Source organism: Brachionichthys hirsutus, chromosome 1, assembly GCF_040956055.1.
Source record: "Brachionichthys hirsutus isolate HB-005 chromosome 1, CSIRO-AGI_Bhir_v1, whole genome shotgun sequence".
In the NCBI taxonomy this organism is placed as follows: Eukaryota; Metazoa; Chordata; class Actinopteri; order Lophiiformes; family Brachionichthyidae; genus Brachionichthys; species Brachionichthys hirsutus.
In genome coordinates this window covers 15,004,815-15,024,232 of record NC_090897.1, presented here as the reverse complement: position 1 = coordinate 15,024,232, position 19,418 = coordinate 15,004,815, and the positions used below count along the sequence as shown (strand labels likewise).

The following is a 19,418-nucleotide window of genomic DNA, read 5'->3' as shown; positions in this document are numbered from 1 at the left end:
TCTAATCCATGAGGTACTTGGCTCTCTAAATTGGATGGCTAATGGTAAATTCCTTGTGCTTTAGGAAAGACCCCAAAGAAAATACATCTGTCCAAGCTCATTAATTTAGAGATTGATAGATTTTAGTTTGTCATGTATTGGAGTAGCTATTGACAGTTTGACGTAGCCAAATTAATTTAGGATTAATACTCACACAACCTGAATGGATCCAAGGTGAACTGTAGTGACCAACAGATGCAACTATTTTGAGAACTATCCACTGTTGTGTTTTGAAATGGTTTAAAATGACACATTTTGAGCTGACAATGTAAATTCATCTCTAGAGAAATGCTTTCAGCACGCCAGTGACTCCTCGTGGGTCTGCTAAAATGATAGCCTGAAGCTTCTGCTGTAATTGGCATGTCTGCTTTCATTCATCCGTTTGTCTCAGCTTGACTTAAATGTGCAAATAAATCTCCTGCACAGAAAAAGGTAGCTCAGCATCACTAACCAGTATACAGCATGTGGTAATAATAATAATAAGCATATACAAGTAGGACTTGTATATGACTTTTTCCTACTTGTATACGATGTTCTGTCCAAATAAAATGACCATATAATGTTGCGGTCAAGCAGTTTTGACGAGGCAGGGAACAAAGTGTTACTTAGCATTTCTAAATGTAAGGGAGTGGTGAACTGTAATTCATGTAAATGTCATAAAATAAATGGTTCAACTATGTGTTGCAGTACTGGCACTTTAAGTATATTTGGATAGTGATTTAATTATGTGAACTTTGGGGTTAACTGCATGGTAGAAAGATTCCGCTGGTTTAAGACACAAGCCCACATTTAGAACAATATTCAAGCCATTCATTTCAGGTTTTTTTTTATGACTTTACCCAGGTGTCATCCAGACACCTGAACCAATGGCTGGGTGGCGTCCCTGTAGAAGAGGTCAGAGTATTGCTATCCGTCTCTTCCATATACAATTTTGCAACTATCGGAGACACCATATGGCACAACTATGCTTCTGCCTGCAGTAGTTTTCTCTGTACTGGGAATAGGAGGGGGTCAGACAGAGATCCAGCAGCTCGCCAGTGTGGTCTGGGGTGAGATGCGTTCTGTTTGGTAGTTTTTGGTCTTGCAGAAGTTGAATCTTTACTGCTCTAACTGCTTCTGTGGTTGGAATGCAGGTGAAAAGTGATGTGATGTCAGAGGAGACCACGGTTTCTTCCAGTCCAGTCTTATTTCCTTTGCCTTGCATGCAAAATCCTGGGAGTTTTTTTTTTTTTTTTTTACATGGTGTGAAGTGTTTCCAGCAAGAGGTGCTAGGATGCTGGCCGAGTAGATTCTGCTGACGATGGGTCTGACCTTCCTTGTGGATTTTGGGGAGTCCATAGATGCATGGAGTGGCTTCCCCAGACCAGAGGTCAGTCAATGACTTTCTCTTTCTCCAGATATTGTGGGAGGCTGATGATTTTCTTCTTGAAACAGCTGGTCGGGTCCGCTTTAGGGTCTCATATGTCGCTGAGTCACTGAGCCAACCAGTGGCCTCGGTGTGGTAGACAGTTGTGTGCAGTACGACCTCTGTATCTCTGTGCTTTTTGAGTGATACCAGCTCCTTCCTTTCCTGGTTGGAGAAGTTGGATGCAGGTATTTTGACACTAGTGAGCGCGGCTGTAACCTTGATTCTGCGTCTGCCAGCGTTTACTGATGGCTGATTCTCTCGCTGTAATGAGGCCTACCACCACAATCCAGTCCAGATGGGATTCTTCTCATTAGGACAAGATTAGGTTTAGGTCCAGAAAGCAGGGTCGTTAACAAAAACCATTTACTGTTGAAACCAAGTCAACTTTAATATATTTGGTGTTCACCATTCCAAGTGTTGATAAATGCTCGTTCAAATATTCTGGAAGGCAGGAGTATGACATTCTTGTGTTTCTTCATAATTAAAGGTATATCTGATGTGTAAGTTGTGAATGCACACACCCTTTGTGGAATAAATTGAGTATTTTTTTTTTTTTTGCTGCTCTTTGACTTTTTACATTATTATTTTGTAGTTTTTCTTCTACTTAGAAGTGCTAATCTAAGTGTCTTAAGTTAGCCATCCTCGATTTCTTCCTGTCTTTGCTCTAGTTATGCTGTGTGTTTTTGGATACTTGGTTATTTTTGCTTTATATATTTATACAGGGTGTGTGTGTGATGTAAATTATAATTTTTCAAGCTATGACTTTGCAGTTTCCCTAACATATCTGTATAGTCAGAAACAGCTCACCTGATTGGCTGAATTAAGCAGCCATCATGTTAGTTCTCCTACTTGTAGTCTGAAAATCCATAAGAAAGGCAATTTGTTCATTTACACTCAGGTCATGCATCGAGAATGAAATTAAGAAGAGAATAAGAGCCATGTCTGCATCACGGAAGTTGTTTGCCCTGCAGTAATATAGGACAAAGGACAAGGAAGAAAAAGACAAACGACATTCTTACATGTGACACCTTTCTGACTTCCTGCATTCTCACCTGACAGATCCTTCTGCAGGGGAAGAACCCAGGAGTGGTGTGGGAATATGCGCTGCCTCGAACCGAAAGGAAGCCCGACTACAGCTGGGGTGTGATGCGCTCTGACTGCTCTGCGCCCTGTGCTGGAGGTGAAGCTGCACTTGTGTTTGGATGCAGCCGTGGAGCTGAACGTTGTCCCACAGCCAATAAAATGGCCTTTCCTCATGAGAACTTAAACATACATGTCAGGCCGGTATGGATTGCTCCACACATAGGCCTTTTGGATAGCATTAGCTAGCATTCTATGTCTTGCTAAGGAATATAGAATGTTGCCACAACCAATTTCTCAGCCAGAAATACTATTCTCCCATTTTAACCCCCTTTATATATTTGTCATTGTCCAGTGTGGTTCAGGAACTGTGTGGAGGCCTATGAAGGGACATTCACAGGATGGCGGACCTGTGAGAGTCCTGGCTGGAGCTCCTTTCTCCTCATCTCACACTCTCTCTTTCGCTCTTCCCGCATTTCCATCAGGTCGTATTTCGACCAAGGCAATCTGTCTGCAGGACCTGAAGGTTCAGGTCAATTCTACCATGTGTCATCCCCACACCAGGCCGACACTGGGCTCCCACCTCTGCAACACACAGCCCTGCCCTGCATAGTAAGTGGAGCTGCTGCCTCTGTGTGTGTGTGTGTGTGTGCGCGTGGCTCAGGGCATGTCTCCTGTGGGATGTGTGGCATGTGTCTCGATGTTGCCAAATTTTTAGGAACCTCAGTCGGTGTTTTTATTACAGACACACCTACACACGCACACACATTGTGGTTGAGCAGCCTGGAGGTCGCCCTTTGCTGCGGCCAGCCACCACTCTACCTCTCTTCTCTCAATCCTCCCTTCCTCTCTACCCATTTATTTTTCTCCGTTTTCTTTTTTAAGAAACCCAAGAACGTTCTCCCAGCGGCAGTCTCTTTGCATCGGTCTTATCCGACTGCAGCAGCATTTTCTCTGGCTGTACGGTGTCAGGTGGACTTCATAGTCGAAATGACAAATGTGTGATTTTGTTTTTGGGATGTTCATGTCGCACAGCAAGCGTAGTCTACCATTTGATCGGAATTGGACAATAGAAGATCATTTGAAACTTTCTTCACTTGAAAAGCTTTAACCAGTAGAAGAAACCAAACCAAATAATTATTTGCCATTACTCTCGGGGCTATTTGATTTAAGAATGCATCATATTAAGCGCACTTCACTCTGTGCATAAATAGAACCTTGTGTTCCAGCTCTTGTTGCAGCTGAAATCAAGCCTGTAGCTGCATAACAACATCATTACCGCACTAATATTTACAGGAATCTGTTCATTACAGAATGTTTGATTTTTGAGGCTGATCAAAAAGTACATCTTTGAATTTCCCATTTGGTTTATTTGATCAACATGTGATGAAAAGCAGGTTGAGAGATTAAGAACGCAGCTTTGCAGAAGGTGGCTGGTTGGACTATTTCAGTTTAAGGAATTCATCCAGACATGGAACAAGCCCTGATTTGCATATGTATTTGGAACCACGCCCAGATCCAAACCAGCAAGCTGGGCCTCTTACTTATTGAAAAGTTTAAAAATATTTTGAGATCATTTCAGCCCTAAGACCTCCAACCACTTTAGACCCTGAAACTAAACCTAATTTTAACCTTCCAATTGTCATCTTGTCACCAATGGAGAAAATCCAGCAAATCTGAAGATGGGTCTTGATCTAATTTACATCCCATCAAATTTTGAAAGCGATCCGGATACCAGTCTGGATACAAAAAAATCTGGATTTTTCCATTTACTTATAATGGAGGCTTTTTAAAAGAAATTCAAGTAAAATATTCTTTCAATTCACTCACCAAAAATCACAGTCAAAGAGGGGTCCGATATGAACTATCATGCAAAATGTCTTCTGGATCTGACCCAAAATGAGGTCAGAAAAAAAGATAAAATTTTAACATTGAAAACTCCATTTACGGTTTCAAAAACCAGTTACAAATACACATCAACTTGGATTCACTTTTTTTTCATGGTTGGTGTATAAAGACACCAATAACAATTTAGGACCTTTTGATGATGATCCAGATCACCATGTGGACGGTGTAGATCCAGTTAGGAGGGGAACGAGCTGCTTGGTGGAGGTCTGTGCTCTCTGAGTGCTTCTCTAGTTCGTCTCTGTTTGTGTTTCTTTGTCAAGGATGTTTATTATGGATTTAGTATCAATTGATTTTTAATGACGATGTCATGAAGAAAGACTAAATTATAATAAAATTATTTTAGAAAATAATGAGTCCACTAATTCAACACCAAACAAACAATTACCATTCAGACTAATGTTGAGACATGGGGAAGTAGCATGTATACTGCACCATCATGAGAGGATGGCTATTTGGTTATCTGAGCAGAGTTTATATATTATCCCCGTGTCCACATGGTTTTTCTACGCTTTCCTCCCACCTCCAAAAACATGCTATTTAGGTCAATTGATTGCTATAAATTTAGTGTGAGTGTTTGTTTGTCCCTGTGTGGCCCTGCGATGTGCTGGCGACGCATTAGGGATGTACCCCGCCTTTCCAGCAACTCCCCTGACAAAGTGGGAAAGCGGTAAAAGATGGATGGATGGAGACCAACAGAGGGCAGTCGTCCATAATTGGCAGTCCAAATTCAAAGCATTGTTATGACAAAAAAACAATGATCGGTTGGGCCAAAGGTTGATGATGGCGCTCGCCGGTGCCTACGATGTGGACCACACCGCATAAAGCAGGGCCACGAAAGGACATCCTCCCTTCGTATCCCAAGACGTGAGGCTGACAGTTCATCACAGTTAGAAACAAGCTGATCAATCAGAGATTGCAGACCCTCGCCTCCAAGTGCCCTATCTCGCAATGTTAAAGAATCCTCCCATCATGCCATTCGTGTCCCTCCCTCTTAAAGTGACACTCCCATGTTACAGCACAGGCACAATTGGACAAAATAATTCTAGAATCTGGATCCAGATCCGGATCAACGCCATTCCCACTGACGGAACCTTGCTTGTGTAAATATTTCAAGTCGATTGGGTTACTAGTTTTTGAGTTATGCGCGCGGACAAACAAACAAACAAACAGACAAACAGACAAACAGACAAACAGACAAACAAACAAACAAGCAAACAAACAAACAAACAGACAAACGGACAAACAGACAAACAAACAAACAGACAAACGGACCCCATTGCAATACCCTCGCCTCCCCTTCGACGAGGGTAACAAACAACCACTCGCCAGTTCACTTGCAATGCGTGAGGAGCCTGAGCACTTACTGGGACAGAGCAGATCATTTAAACCATCAGCCACAAGGCTCATTCAGTTATTAGTTCATTGTTTTTGTCCTGAATTAAGCAAAATGTCATACTTCCAAGTTTGCAGTGGACCTTTTACTGATGAAAACATTTATATTCTGACACATTTAGGGAGAGGGATCGAGGCACTGAAGGAAAATAGGCATTTATTTCGTACACATTATCCATCTTAAAAATGCTCTTAGTAGCAAAATCATACCCACGTTTACTTCCATGCTCTCGACAATTTGTGTAATTGCATGCAATTTTAATGGCTGGTGTCCATTTGGAGACTTGTGTGACAGGCGGAGGAGGAGAGTCTCTCCTATATGTGCCTTTGGTTGAGGGAAGAAGTGCTAGCTTAATTTAAAGCACTGGTCCAATGAACCGGCAGGGAACCATGCCTTGCATTCAGAATGAGGACACAATAACACACACACACACACAAAGGCTGCCTTTACATTTACAGCTCTTCAGCACAATGTTGCCGAATGCATGATGCTGAAACGTATTTAAGATAGAAACCATGAGGCAGAAATAGCCTCATGGTAATCATGATACTGTGAGTTACCCATCATTAGCCTGGGACGAGTCCAGACTGGAGGTTCTCCTGTGTCAGGGGTTGCACAAGCTATCAGTTACGCCTCCAACATGCAGCCTCTGTGCCGAAGTTTCCCACCACCGGAGAGGGCATTTCCTGCCGCTAATCGTGGGCATACCATTTCTCTTATCTTGGTGAAAGGTATTAAACAGCCTTGTTGCTTGTCCTCAACTCCTGCTTTGTCTCGGTGAAGAAAATGGTATAACCCAGTTCAATAGTAGCGTGTTTGTCCGTTCAGCAAATTAAACAGTTCGACACCCATGGTCCTTATTATACAGGCGATGACGCCTTTTCTCTGCTGGTTGTATGTACAGACCGAATTATGGCCACTGCACAGGGTGAGGGTTGGGATGAGTGAGCAGCATGAAAGCTGTAATGACTGCATTAAGACCGGTGGGCAACCATTCAAGAGTCCACCAGAGAAAGGGAAAATTTACAATGAAGTGGGATGCATGTGTGCTTCTGACAGGAGGGGGGGGTGTAGAAGTCCCTGCTTATCTCGGGTGCTGACAGGTCTAACCATGCTTTATTGTGCAGAGAAGGTGGAATTCCCACGGGGCCCAGCCACTCGAGCCATGCAGAGTCGGTTTGACTCACCCCTGCACACCCGCGTCCCTTAGCGCTCATCTCTTCCCTTTAGCTTTAGAGCTGCTTTAAACATTCACTCTCCAAACTGCAGTTTGGGAACACTGGCATGCCTGATCTCAGGGATGTGAAGACACATTGTGCTTGTGCCAGGGAGGATACACAGACAAATGAACTCAACATTCGTTAGCACAGGATACTGACCAGAGCCAATATTTTTTCCACAGATCTTCAGAGACAACTTACCATCCCAGTCAAAAATAAACATTTAGAAATAATGTTCAGATAACGCAAAACATAAAAATAGTACACTGGCTAAAACCAGCAACGTTTATCCATCCATCGGACTACGACTGCTGCGCTTTCGGCTTGTCCCTTGAGGGGTCGCTATAGCAACCCAACCTTCTCACTTCACCCTGTCCTTTGCATCGTCCTCCCCAACACCAGCCACTATCATGCCCTCCCTCACTACGTCCATGTATCTTCTCCTGGGTCGTCCTCTAGCCCTGTTCCCTGGCAGTTCCATCCTCAGCATCCTTCTACCGATATAGTCCCCGTCTCTCCTCTGGACATGTCCAAACCATCAAAGACTAGTTTCTCTGACCTTGTCTCCAAAACGTCTAACCTTCACTGTCCCTCTTATTGTCTCATTTCTAATCCTATCCAACCTGGTCACTCCCAAGGAGAACGTCAGCATCTTCATCTCCTCCCCTTCTAGCTCCGCCTCCTGTCTCGTCCATCATGGCTGTCCTCACCACTGTCTCTAAGCCGTCCATCATGGCTGTTCTCACCACTGTCTCTAAGCCGTCCATCATGGCTGTCCTCACCACTGTCTCTAAGCCGTCCATCATGACTGTCCTCACCACTGTCTTGTAGACCTGTCCCTTCGTCCTATCACAGAGCACACCTGATACTTTCCTCCCCCCGTTCCAGCCTGCCTGCACACGATTCTTCACCTCCTTTCCACATTCTCTCCATCACTCTGCACTGTTGACCCGAGGTACCTGAAGTCCTCGGCCTTCTTTACGTCTATTCCTTGTAACTTCACTGTAAGCAGGGTTGGCATGAGAGACAGCCGATCCGTCCTCTGCCACGCCCACTGCCGGGAGAGAAAGGTAGAGTGAATGCAAGGGAAAAATCAGGAACGGAAAACGATCAAAAGTGGTGATCACAAACCCAAAACCTGACTTAAAGTCGATGAATGAATGAATGAACTTTGTAAAATCCAAGCACACCGCATCACACAAACATGAACCGAAAATACTTCCTTAAAATCCCAGTTATTATGGTTTAAAAATGAGCACTCTTCAAAATTAATATATGGCTGCTTGTTTGGCCATTTTGGTATACAGTACAATTAAGAAGAAAAATAACATTGGAAAACTGCTAGCCTCCAATCAAACCCGATATTATGCTGTGGAATAAATGTTCATTCATTGGTGGTATCTGGTGTGCAGGATTATGAGTTCTTAAAAATGCCTGGCTGAGCTTCTGAGAGCCTCCCTTGCAGCGCCGCGCACTTCCACCTCAAAATATGTAAGTTATTGAAGTATTTCAGAGATACACATTGCAACTAGTTCAGCGGCGGTTTGCAGCGAGGCGAAGTGGTACTTAAGCCACTTTCCCCCAATGATATATTGTTATTTATAAGCCAGGCAAAACAGAGGGGAAAAAGCGAGCTGTCTCCAAAATCCCAAACTGATGCTTTTGCTGCCCAAATGGTTCACGTCTTTCCCACTTCCAAATTGCAGTTTAGTCCTGCTGCTTCATCCGTCTGTGGTGTTCTGAAAGCAAATGAAAGCATTTTTCAACCCCTGAAGCAGGTCGCCGGCGTAGAGGAATGGTCTTTGTGGTCGGGTGTCCTTTCAGTACCGGACTGAGCCATCTGCCCATCTCTCCATCTCCCTCATCTAAGGCTGTGGTTGTCAGACCACTCATTTGCTGTAATGTCCCCCGCCAGCCCCGCCGCCAAGACAGAAGCTATTTTAGAAGCAGCAGTCGGCTTTCATCAGCGGAAAAGCAGAATTCAAAAGACTTTAAGGGAGGAGAGAGGACAGGGGAAATATAAAAACTAAACAAAAGAGAGGAGGAAAGGATTGAAATCCCATCTGCCACTTTTTTTTTTTTTGTCTGTTTTTGTGTATGTTGTTTATGGCATTTGATTTTGGATGTATGTACAGAATGGTTTCCTTTTTAGGTTCACATATGAAAGTGAGAGGATGATTGGGATTCATGTGCATTTCAGTAATGATGATAATAGATCCTTGCAAAGCACGAGATTACCCGGTTGGACTTTTAAGGTTGCTAAATAATATTTTAAATTTTCTGTGTGTTTGGACCCAAAATAAATGTAGCAGAGCTAGAAACTGTGCTTGAATGCCCCGATGAGAAGCGCGGTTGTCCTTGGTAACCTGATGGATGGTAGATGTTTTTATTTAGTAATCATCACTCACACAAGGTTTTCATCAGTGTCACTTTTTGCTTGGGTGCCTCCTGTCATCATTCCCTCTTTGGTCCCTCCATAGTTGGTTGGCTGGAGACTGGGGTCCCTGCAGCTGCTCGTGCGGAGGAGGTCAGCAGGCCAGGACACTGCGCTGCTTCAGAAAGGTGACTTATCAAAGGGAGGAGCTTGTGGCCCACTCCCTCTGCCCCGCCATCTCTCCGGCCCAGGTCCGGCCCTGCCACACCCAGACCTGCCCGCCCGAGTGGAGCGCCGGATCCTGGTCACAGGTGGGTTGGTGGCAGCATTTGAAAACTCTAGCAATGTGGCTAAAAGTAATTACCAATACCTGAAATATATCCACATGTTGGAGATGGGTTGATGTCAAATTTGGCATCGTTGCGCTCCTATAGTGGGTTGAAGTTGCCGAACTAACTTTTAATTTTTTGCCATCATGAGGTTGACGTTTTGTGTTTATCAGCCAGGCACAATGACTTGGAGTCGACAGCTGCATTGTTTTTTGCTAACATTCATATTCCTGATGAATTATTACCTCCGCCAAGGCGGGGGTCTGTAATCACAGGCATCCGTCCGGTCTGTCTGTCTGTCTGCAACATAACTCAAAAGGTTACAAATGGATCTTGATAAGATTTTAAGGAAATGTTGGGAATGTTACCAGGAACAGGTGATTTGTGATGATCCAGAAGAGATCCTGGATTATGGATCAATTTCAAATGTTTGTTAACATTTCAGTCAATGGAGCTTCAAAATGTGTTCCTCAATATCTCGGTTGATTATTGACCAATGTTCCAAGGAATTGGAATAGGTTTAATGTTTAGCTCACAGGTTCATAAATATGTTGTTGTTGTTTTTTTAACTATAATAACTACATATTGTTCTGAAAGATTTCCACAATGCATTCTGTGTTCAGTTTCTTGTTAATTTGGAAATGGTGAGATTGACTGACTGCAATGTATCCTGATGGGTAGCACGGGCAGGGCGTTTAGCAGGAGCTAACGTAGCATTGACAGTTTCTTCCTTGTGAACGGTCTCAAGCCCGGATCAACACAGACGGTGTAAAAATGTGCCAAAACAAAAGAAATGCAAATCTAAATAAATCAGAAAGTCATACCGGATCGGTCGAGGCCCGGATTACAGACCTGAAAAAAATAGCAGTTTATTATTTGACCTTCAAAGCCTGAAAATGAAAGCAGATAAATATTTACAAAGCCTGTATTTTAATTCCAAGTTAACATCGAACATTGCACATAAATAACTTACATGTAACACATTTTAATTCAATTTCTTGCGATCTTTATGTAGCCGAAACAGCTCATGTGTCTGAATTGTCATGTTGAAATGTTCTTGGCATGACAACAAGCCATGATGTCTGAAAGCAGGACCCCGGTGCTGAAGCGGCTCAATGGAATAACCGTTGAGTTCACTCTTCTCACCTTTTCTGTTCCTACCCAGAGAAAGAGGCACATTGTGATTTCTACACTGCAGCACAGACAACTGCCCTCTGTGAGGTTAAAAGGAACGCAGGCTGCAGTTCCTCTCGGTTATGCAGAGTTTCCTGTGGCTAAAGTTATTTTGAGCATCATGCAGAGACATGTCTGTGTCTGAGAGGAGAGGCTGATGCACACCCAGTGAAAGCAGATGTTTCAAGTGAACTGAAGCACTCTGCTGCCCTCTGTTGGACATGTGGAACACAATGGAAGGGAACCCGTTTTCCTAATGCTGTACATATTAATTAAATTCAGCCTTTACAATGCAATGTCTGACACAACATAGTCGACTTACACCAAGATTTAAAATAACAATGGCCAAATTACAAATATATAGTATAATATATATATACACACATATATATATATGATCCTTAATTGCCCATAGGCGTGGCTGTGAGTGTGATTGGTCGCGTGTCTTTCATGTGGTCCTGCGATATACGGGCCACTTGTCCCCGACTCCCGAATCGTCAAACCCGTAACATTTTTTTTCTCATGTTCGTCTTTACCCACATTACACGAATACATTTGCACGTTTTCCTTCCTACAGCATCACCAGCGTGCTGGTAGATGGTGGCGTGACCTCAACTCTACCAACCTTCATTTGTCATTCGGCCATCATTATTTTAAATCTTGGCGTTGCGTGTGTCAGGAACACAAACACCGTCGTGGGTTCACTTGGTGGTCAATCACACACAGGGCCCGTCTCCCTGACAAGATCAATATGCGTGTCTCTGTGGCAAAAGGACACGAGGATTTGTGCGCGCGCGTGCTCGTGCTACGTGCCTAAATGAATGATGCTGTCGCGTAAACTGCCCCGGCGGCCGTGGCCCTCGTTCCCTGGGGAGCCGTTTGCCTCTGCCGTGCGTTTACAGCAGCGCCGTTTGCTGTTTGCTGATACTTTGCTGGATTGGATTGGGTTATCGGTTTATTGTTTTTAATGTCAGGCCGTAATGTGCTGTCATCACACTGGGGAGCGTGTGTTTGCATGCACGCCGTGTGGTGAACTCCAGCTGCTTTGACAGTGGCAGTGCCCGGATTTAACCTCTGAGTGAGGCGTGATGCCTGAATGTGATTAAAGCTGAAGGATAAAAGCACCGTAAGCCAGTACGAGGCCAAGTTGTTTTAACATAAGCACCCCCCCCTCTTGTCCACCTGCAGTGCTCCAAGACCTGTGGTCGCGGATTGAGGAAAAGGAGCGTGTTTTGCCGCAGCGCTGATCCTGGCGCTAAAGCAGCAGTGGTGCCTGACAGCATGTGCAGACTGCATCATAAACCCAAAGCCCAGGAGACCTGCGTTCTACGGCGCTGCCCCAAGAACGAAAGGCTGCAGTGGATCCTCACTCCCTGGGAAGAGGTAGGAAAAGAGGAGCGTGAAGCTCAAGGAACACTGTTGGTCAATTCAGTCACTTCAATCAAGATCCATCCCGAAGCACAGAACCCAATGGCCGTATATCTTGTGTTTGCCGGTCACATTTGTAGCTTGGCAGAAGGATTCTCTCTGGGTTTTCAGCTTGTCTCGGCCTTCAGTGCTGCCCAGCGTCGCATTCCTTCACCGAGCTGGTTGAGAGGGAAACTGATGAGATGATTGATGCAAACGGAAGAACCGGCCTTCAGTAGAGTAGTATGATGTGATGCAGCTGTATGTCAATATTACTTAGCCTGCACAAAAACATTGTTTATAGTTTATACCTTTAGATTGTATGGATCTAATAGGTGGGCAGTAATTTCAGTCTTGCGAAGTGCCTGCATGAAATAACGGCTCCGCTCCTCTTCCAAGTCTTTCGGCATTATGAAGCTCATCGTGCTATTGGGTAACCAGTAACTTCTAAGTCCTGTGTATGTGTTCCCGATGCTGTCCAGATCTTTGATGATGATGATGAATCAGTAATGAAGATGACTGAGTGTGCAATTGAACACACATATTCTCTCTCTCACACACACACACACGCAGTGACAAGAGTTCATTTTCTAAACCGTCCCTCCTGATGCGTTCTGTTTCAGTGCTCCGGGTCTTGTGGTTCAGGCATCCAGAAAAGAGAGCTTCACTGTGGGGAGAGAAACTCGCGGGGAGGGTATGTGCGTTCAGCTGCAGGCTAAGACACCCCTCACTCTTGAATAAACATGCAAACACTCAAGCCCCCCCCCCCCCCCTCCATCTGTGCACGGTGGGCGTAAAACAAACCGGGAACTGGTAGGAATACTCATTTTGAAATTTGGCATCTGCACTGCAGGTACATGGAGTTACCCATACGGAGGTGCAGGAACATGGCCAGACCTCTGGTGGATCTCCAGCAGGGCTGCGACCGAGGTCCATGCCCTGAACCCCCATGGGTCATCCCTGGTAGGACCACCGCCTCTGCTGTGGTCTCAGGCTGGTATACGTCTCCTTGGCAACAGGTACAGACTTTTAGGGCTGCAAATGTCGTCCTGCATGCAATCTCAGCACAATGGAGATTTTCACCCACGTCATTGTGGACTACAATAAATGAATATTTGGCCCATGTACAGTAAAAGTACACTCAAAAAGGTAGTCAAATCCCGACTTAAAAGAAAGTTTGCGCAAGTGTCAAATTCAGAATCAACATCAACCTTTCTTTCATCAGGCCCCACCAAATGAAGCTTGCATATGATGGATGTTCTCTGGAGTGTTGGGTTCATTTTCTTTGCTTTTTTTGAGTTAACAACCAACTGATAACGACTGTTGATGTTTATTTTGTAGTTTTTAAACTCATTCTCGGCACTTCCTACCTTCTTAGAGGCCCCAAACATGTCCAATACCAGATACGACCATGAGTGGTTTCTGTATTCCACTAGCTTTGCTTCCTCGAATCCTCTGAGGCGCTTCGTACACTCTCGGTGGTGGGAGGTCAGACGCATCTCTTAGCCAATCGCGGCTGGCTGCGTGGAATGGACCTCAGATGTAATCCAAAAGCTGCACTTTGTTGCAGAGCCTACCGGGGAAGCTTGCGTTTGTGTTATGTCATCTATTATGCAAAAAGTCTTCAGGGCAGCCTCTCATAGCACCTTTTCTTATTCTGCTTCATCTCAAACGTGTGATCTGTGCATGTTTCCACCAGAGGAGATATCTCCTGACAGCTTGCTGGAGGGCGAGTACATGCTGGATGGAATGTTTGTTTTCTTCATCTGTTCTTTGTCTCTGTCTCCATCCTTCCCCCCCCCCCCCCCTGCTCCTTTTTATGATGAGTACTTTCTCGTCCTGTGCTCCAGTGTTAGACCTCTTCCCCCTATTTATATCGATGTGCCTTTTTCTGGTTTCTCTGCCCCGTTTCATTTCTGTCTCTCTTCTTCCACTGTGTCAGTGCTCTGTGTCCTGCGGCGGGGGAGTCCAGACTCGGTCCATCCAGTGTCTCAGGCAAGGGCGCCCTGCAGCTGGCTGCCTGCCCTTCCAGAGGCCTGTCTTTTCTAGGGCTTGTAACACACATTTCTGCCCTCCTGCCCCCCCAGTTCTGCCACAAAGCCCCGGTCGGGTCACAGCTGTTGGGACGACACTGAAAGGTAAATTCCTCCAGTTTGATTTTCCTAAAACTATATAAGGAAATAAAAGTACTATTTGGAGTTTGAATTGCGACTGATTGGGTTTCTGCTCCGAGACATTTCAAGACTCGGAGCACAAGAACATTTAATAATGTCTTGTTTTTTTTCTTTAGCCAATTGGTTGACTCATCATGTTGCAAACATTGTTGGCCTAGCAGGCGGCTAGCATTGGTCCTGGCAGATGGGAACAACATTAGCAAGATAGAGAACAAATATTGGCTGAATTGTCACATCCTGTCGTCATCCATTGAATCTGATCATAACCAGTTTTTAACATTTCACATCCTCGCCAATGTTTCAAGTAGTTTATTGGCACAGAAAACTGAGCAATGAAAATCATACTTTGCGATTTGCAAACAATTTACACTGGTGTGACGTGAACAAAGTTAACCCTTTAAAGCCCGCACCATGAAATAATCGCCAGAACACTATAATTGTTCTACAATAAGGTCTTAATGGAACCTTTAACTTCTGAAGTAGAAGTCTCAAAATCCTGAAAGGCCATGTGTATCAAATATGATATGTTTGGCAATAAAGGGTTAGAGGTAGTAGACTGTATTATTTAACATTGCACCAAACTAAGTAAACAACTAAGGGAATAAACTGTACACTGAATAATTGTTAGCATGCTGGCAAGATAAATGAAGAGATTGCTAAAACCATCTAATTAGCATTATTGTCAACAGGTTTACCCACTAAGATGAGCATTTAGCTCAAAAAACAGCTGAGCTAGCATCACCTAGGTGTTCTCTATCATTTGAGTGAACTTAAATGATAGACACGAGAAATCAATCACTCATGCGAGACGTCTCCCTACATCCCTGATAAATGTAATGTAGAATTATTCACGATTTTTCATGCTCCATCAATGAATGAAAACTGTTCCTAGATAGCAAGTGTTTTGCCCCTTAAAATGTGCCTTGCCTTTTGATGTCTGTGCAGGTGAACACTGTCTGGACCGTTTCAGCTGGTGCCACTTGGTTCCCCAGCACGGCGTTTGCACCCACAGGTTCTACGGGCAGCAGTGCTGCGAGTCCTGCTCCAGCAGGAGGCCATAGCGCTCTGTTGCGTCTGTGGCTTTGGCCCCGTCAAGGAAACAACACCACAGAAGCCGTTTGGGAGCGATTACTCACTGCACACAAAACTCTTCTCAACACTTGTGTGGGTGGGGGGTTTTTCCTGGAGGACTTGACTAATGAATTTTATAAGCAAGTGAAAGAGAGAAACCACAGACGGTTCTTGTTAAAGAAGGCAATGCGGCTGTTGAAGCTCATCAAGTCAACACAGGTCACCTTGGAACTGGAATTTATTACAGCCCATCTGATGACTTGATGTAATGTATCCTCTAAAGCTGCAAGCAATCAAGAGAAGAGAACAGGAAAACAGAGCATGTCGTATGTTTTTCTGGTTTCTTCTTTTAAGTTATTACGGTTCGGAATACGTACAGATTTACATTTTGTCAGGCGTACAGCGGATGTGTTTGGATCCCCATCGTGAGATTTTACAGACACCAGGGGCCTTTTGCACTTCTTTACTCTCTCTTCTTCTCATGTTTGCTGCTGCTTCAACCTTCCTGGGTGAGATGTTCCATGTGCATTCCATTCATGTCAATGCTAGTAAAAAAAATAAATCACACCTGTCTTTATATGTCAAAACATTTTACTCATTGTAAGCGGCCCTTTACTTTGATCTTTTCTGTTTATCTATGCGGGAACAACTTGATCATCCGTCATCCTTCTGTGTCCTACGTTCCCTCTATGGATTATAGCCACGATGACGGTGATGACGTCCTGTGTCCGTCTGCAGGCCTGGGGGGAGGGAGGAGAGTAGGGTGAAGTGGGAGAGAAGAGAATGATTGTGGGGAGAGTGGGTTTCTAAATAGCAAGAGCACGGTGGGGGTGTGTTCTCAGCAGAGGCTTGCTCAAAATGCAGCTCGAGAGAGATCTGGCTTTTGGATTGAAACGAGTGAGAACAGTCACTTCTGTTTATTAGATGCCACTTGAGCAATCTCATCCCGGACTCAGAGCAGTGTCGTACAAACATGCTTCACAGCGGTCTTCGAGAATAAATCAAGATATGTTATTATCCCTCATGTTCTTCTGAGTCCTTTTTGTAGTCTGTTCCTTTAAATATTGAACCAATGTTTTCAGGTTTTTAATGCGGGCAAGTCAGAACAACAACAACAACAACAATCTGGATTTAACACTGAGGCTCTTCTGACTGATTCAGGTTTGGGTTTAATTGAACCGATTTGTGTTCTCATATCGCTGAACGGATCAGCGATGTGACGGTAGCCTCTGTGATGAAACGCAATCATTTACATCCTGTCAAAAAGGTTCGAAAAGACACGCTGTTAAAAAAAAAAAAAAGATTTCAGAACATCTTTACTCAGTCCATGGATCCTCTCCAAAATGTGATGGATACCTCCTAAATACAGGAACAACCCTTTAATTTAATGAAAATCAGTCTAAAACAAGAATTTACCTCTACTACATAAATATGGAATTATTTTTTATAAGATATAAAGTCTGTTTTGTTTAGGAGCCGCCAATGTTGTTTACGTCATTTGTTTGGCCACTCAGTGGGAATCTGCCTGGCCTCTTCAGTAGTTTCAGACGTCTGATAACTTTTTTCCCCTCCAAAACTTTACAAAGTTGGCGTGTGCTGAGATTTATGCGAGCAGGCAGTGTTTTGCATCTGGTGATTATGCCACCCTGTCTCGCACTGTGGGGGCTGCGATTGCTCTTTAATCAACCCGGATCCTTGAATCATGGAGCCTGGAGCCCCCACCTTGTCTCGGCTGCATGTTGTTTACTCGCATGCTGTGAGCCATGCGCGCACACACAAATGTGATAGGTAAGCTAACATACACAAATCCACACTCAGGAAGCATCAGCCTGTCTGTGAAGCTGGGTGTTTACTCATGTCTGTGGATGGGTGAACTTGACTTGAGCAATGTGAGTTGGAAGTGACACATGGATGTTTACTGGCTGAATTTTTGCATTTAGGGTGCTTGAATAATATATAAGTCTGTCCCTACAGCCCAACTTATGATTTCTACATTTTGGAAGGGCAGACATTTCATTGGTGCGGTGAATTTTTGTTTCTCTGTCCTGCTTTTATTTTCAGGACTTGGTTTCTTTTGTTCGTATTTGTTCAAAATCTACCACTACTTCTGTACTTTCGGCTTCTCCCATGAGGGGCCGCCCATGAGGGGCTGCCACAGACCTCCACTTCTCTAGATTCTCCTCTACCTGCTCCCTGCTCACGGAAGATCACAATGTCATCTGCAAACATCATATTCCAAGGAGCTTCCTGTCTCACTAGTGTTGTGCGAGTCATGAACGAATCGTTCAAATCTCGTGATTCACTTTACTGACTCGTGAGTCATGATTCTTCTTCCCCACTGAGTCGTTTACTGACTCCACCCTGCTACCGCTAGTTTGCATTACAGCTAACTGGAGACACCAATCAGTATATCACTGCTGCTCTAACATACCTTGTTGAAACATATCGAGTTAATTATTCCAAATGTGAGAAAAGCATCAATTCATGTTTTCACTCAGTCGTTCACCCCTCCCTCCCTGCAGCACATACGAGTCACTGAGTCGGAACTCACGTACGAATCACCGAGTCGAAGCCAGCTCAGCTCCTCCCTCATTTCCTCCATTACTATTCTTGGTCACTATTCTTTCCCCTTCTCCCCCTCTGTAAATAACCTGGGTGTCAGGTTTGACCACCATCTTAGTTTTGAAAAACACATCACTACCATCTGCAAAACGTAAATTTTTCATCTCCGTAACATCGCCGAACTACGGTCATCTCTCTCTTCCTGCTGCAGAGAAACTCGTCCAGGCCTTTGTCTCCTCCAGGTTGGACTACTGCAATGTACTCCTCATCGCGATTCCTGGCAAGAGCATCCAAAAGCTCCAGCATGTTCTTAACAGTGCTGCCAGGATCCTGATGAGGGATGAGCGTAAACGTGGGCACATCACCCCCTTCCTTCACACATTACACTGGCTACCCATTCACCTCCGTGTAGAATACAAAAGCCTCCTGCACACCCATCAATGTCTGCACGGTGCGGCTCCCACTTACCTCACAGAACTCCTCACTCCACACACCTCAGCGAGAAGCCGGTCCGGTCAACACAAGATGTTTTCCACCTGTCTGCTCCTCCCTCCACTCTTGTAGGTCACCCTATGTTCTAGTTTCTTCTGGAAATAAGTGTTAACTACCGGTATCAGGTCTTGGACCTCTTTGTCATGACCACTGTTATTATTATTCATTAGTATGACAATTTCTTGCAGACATTTATATTCTTACTCTCATTTGGATGGAAAGTTGGATAGTTATAGTTTCATAGTCCACATAGTACCAGTGAGCAGAGAGTGCTTTACGAGTTTGAAAGGTTTTCACTCTTGCGAAGCATCTTCCTCTACATGGACGAGCACGTATAGCATACATGCAACACTGAAATCTTCAGTTTAAAACATGATGAGACGAGGTATTTTCAAAATTAATTGGGATCCCAGATTTGGATTATGCTGGCGATGCATCCAGGGTGTGCCCCGCCTCTTTCCCGTAGTCAGATGAGATAAGGTCCAGCAACTCCCGTGATCTGCAAGGCAGATAAACGGGACGATTGAGGTGGATGGGTGGATTTCGCTTATGAAACAAAAGCTGTATTTTTTTTATTGCAGTTTCAAACAAGTCCCCATATACTTTGGCTTTTGAGGTAAATGCTGCAGACCTATTTTTGGATTACCTGACAAGGCATGGGGAGAGAACAAATTACTTTTCACTTTGGGATTCGACCCCTTTGGAATGAGTGTAGACAGTCTGCAGACTGATCCATACAAGATGCCCTGCTCTGTCAGCTCCAAAATAAACTTGTCTCTCTTAATACC

At 44.3% G+C, this 19,418-nt stretch overlaps 1 protein-coding gene across 1 annotated transcript in view; it reads left to right on the top strand.

Annotated features, from left to right (window-relative positions):
* Nucleotides 1–15,566, top strand: part of adamts18 (ADAM metallopeptidase with thrombospondin type 1 motif, 18) — a 52,563-nt gene extending 36,997 nt beyond the window's left edge. Inside the window, exons 17-24 of the mRNA XM_068756785.1 lie at nt 2,507–2,627; nt 3,013–3,139; nt 9,529–9,733; nt 12,113–12,307; nt 12,955–13,025; nt 13,185–13,350; nt 14,274–14,469; nt 15,451–15,566. Coding sequence (XP_068612886.1) covers nt 2,507–2,627; nt 3,013–3,139; nt 9,529–9,733; nt 12,113–12,307; nt 12,955–13,025; nt 13,185–13,350; nt 14,274–14,469; nt 15,451–15,566 — 1,197 coding nt within the window. The remainder of the gene's footprint in view (nt 1–2,506; nt 2,628–3,012; nt 3,140–9,528; nt 9,734–12,112; nt 12,308–12,954; nt 13,026–13,184; nt 13,351–14,273; nt 14,470–15,450) is intronic.
* Nucleotides 15,567–19,418: the final 3,852 nt, after the last annotated feature.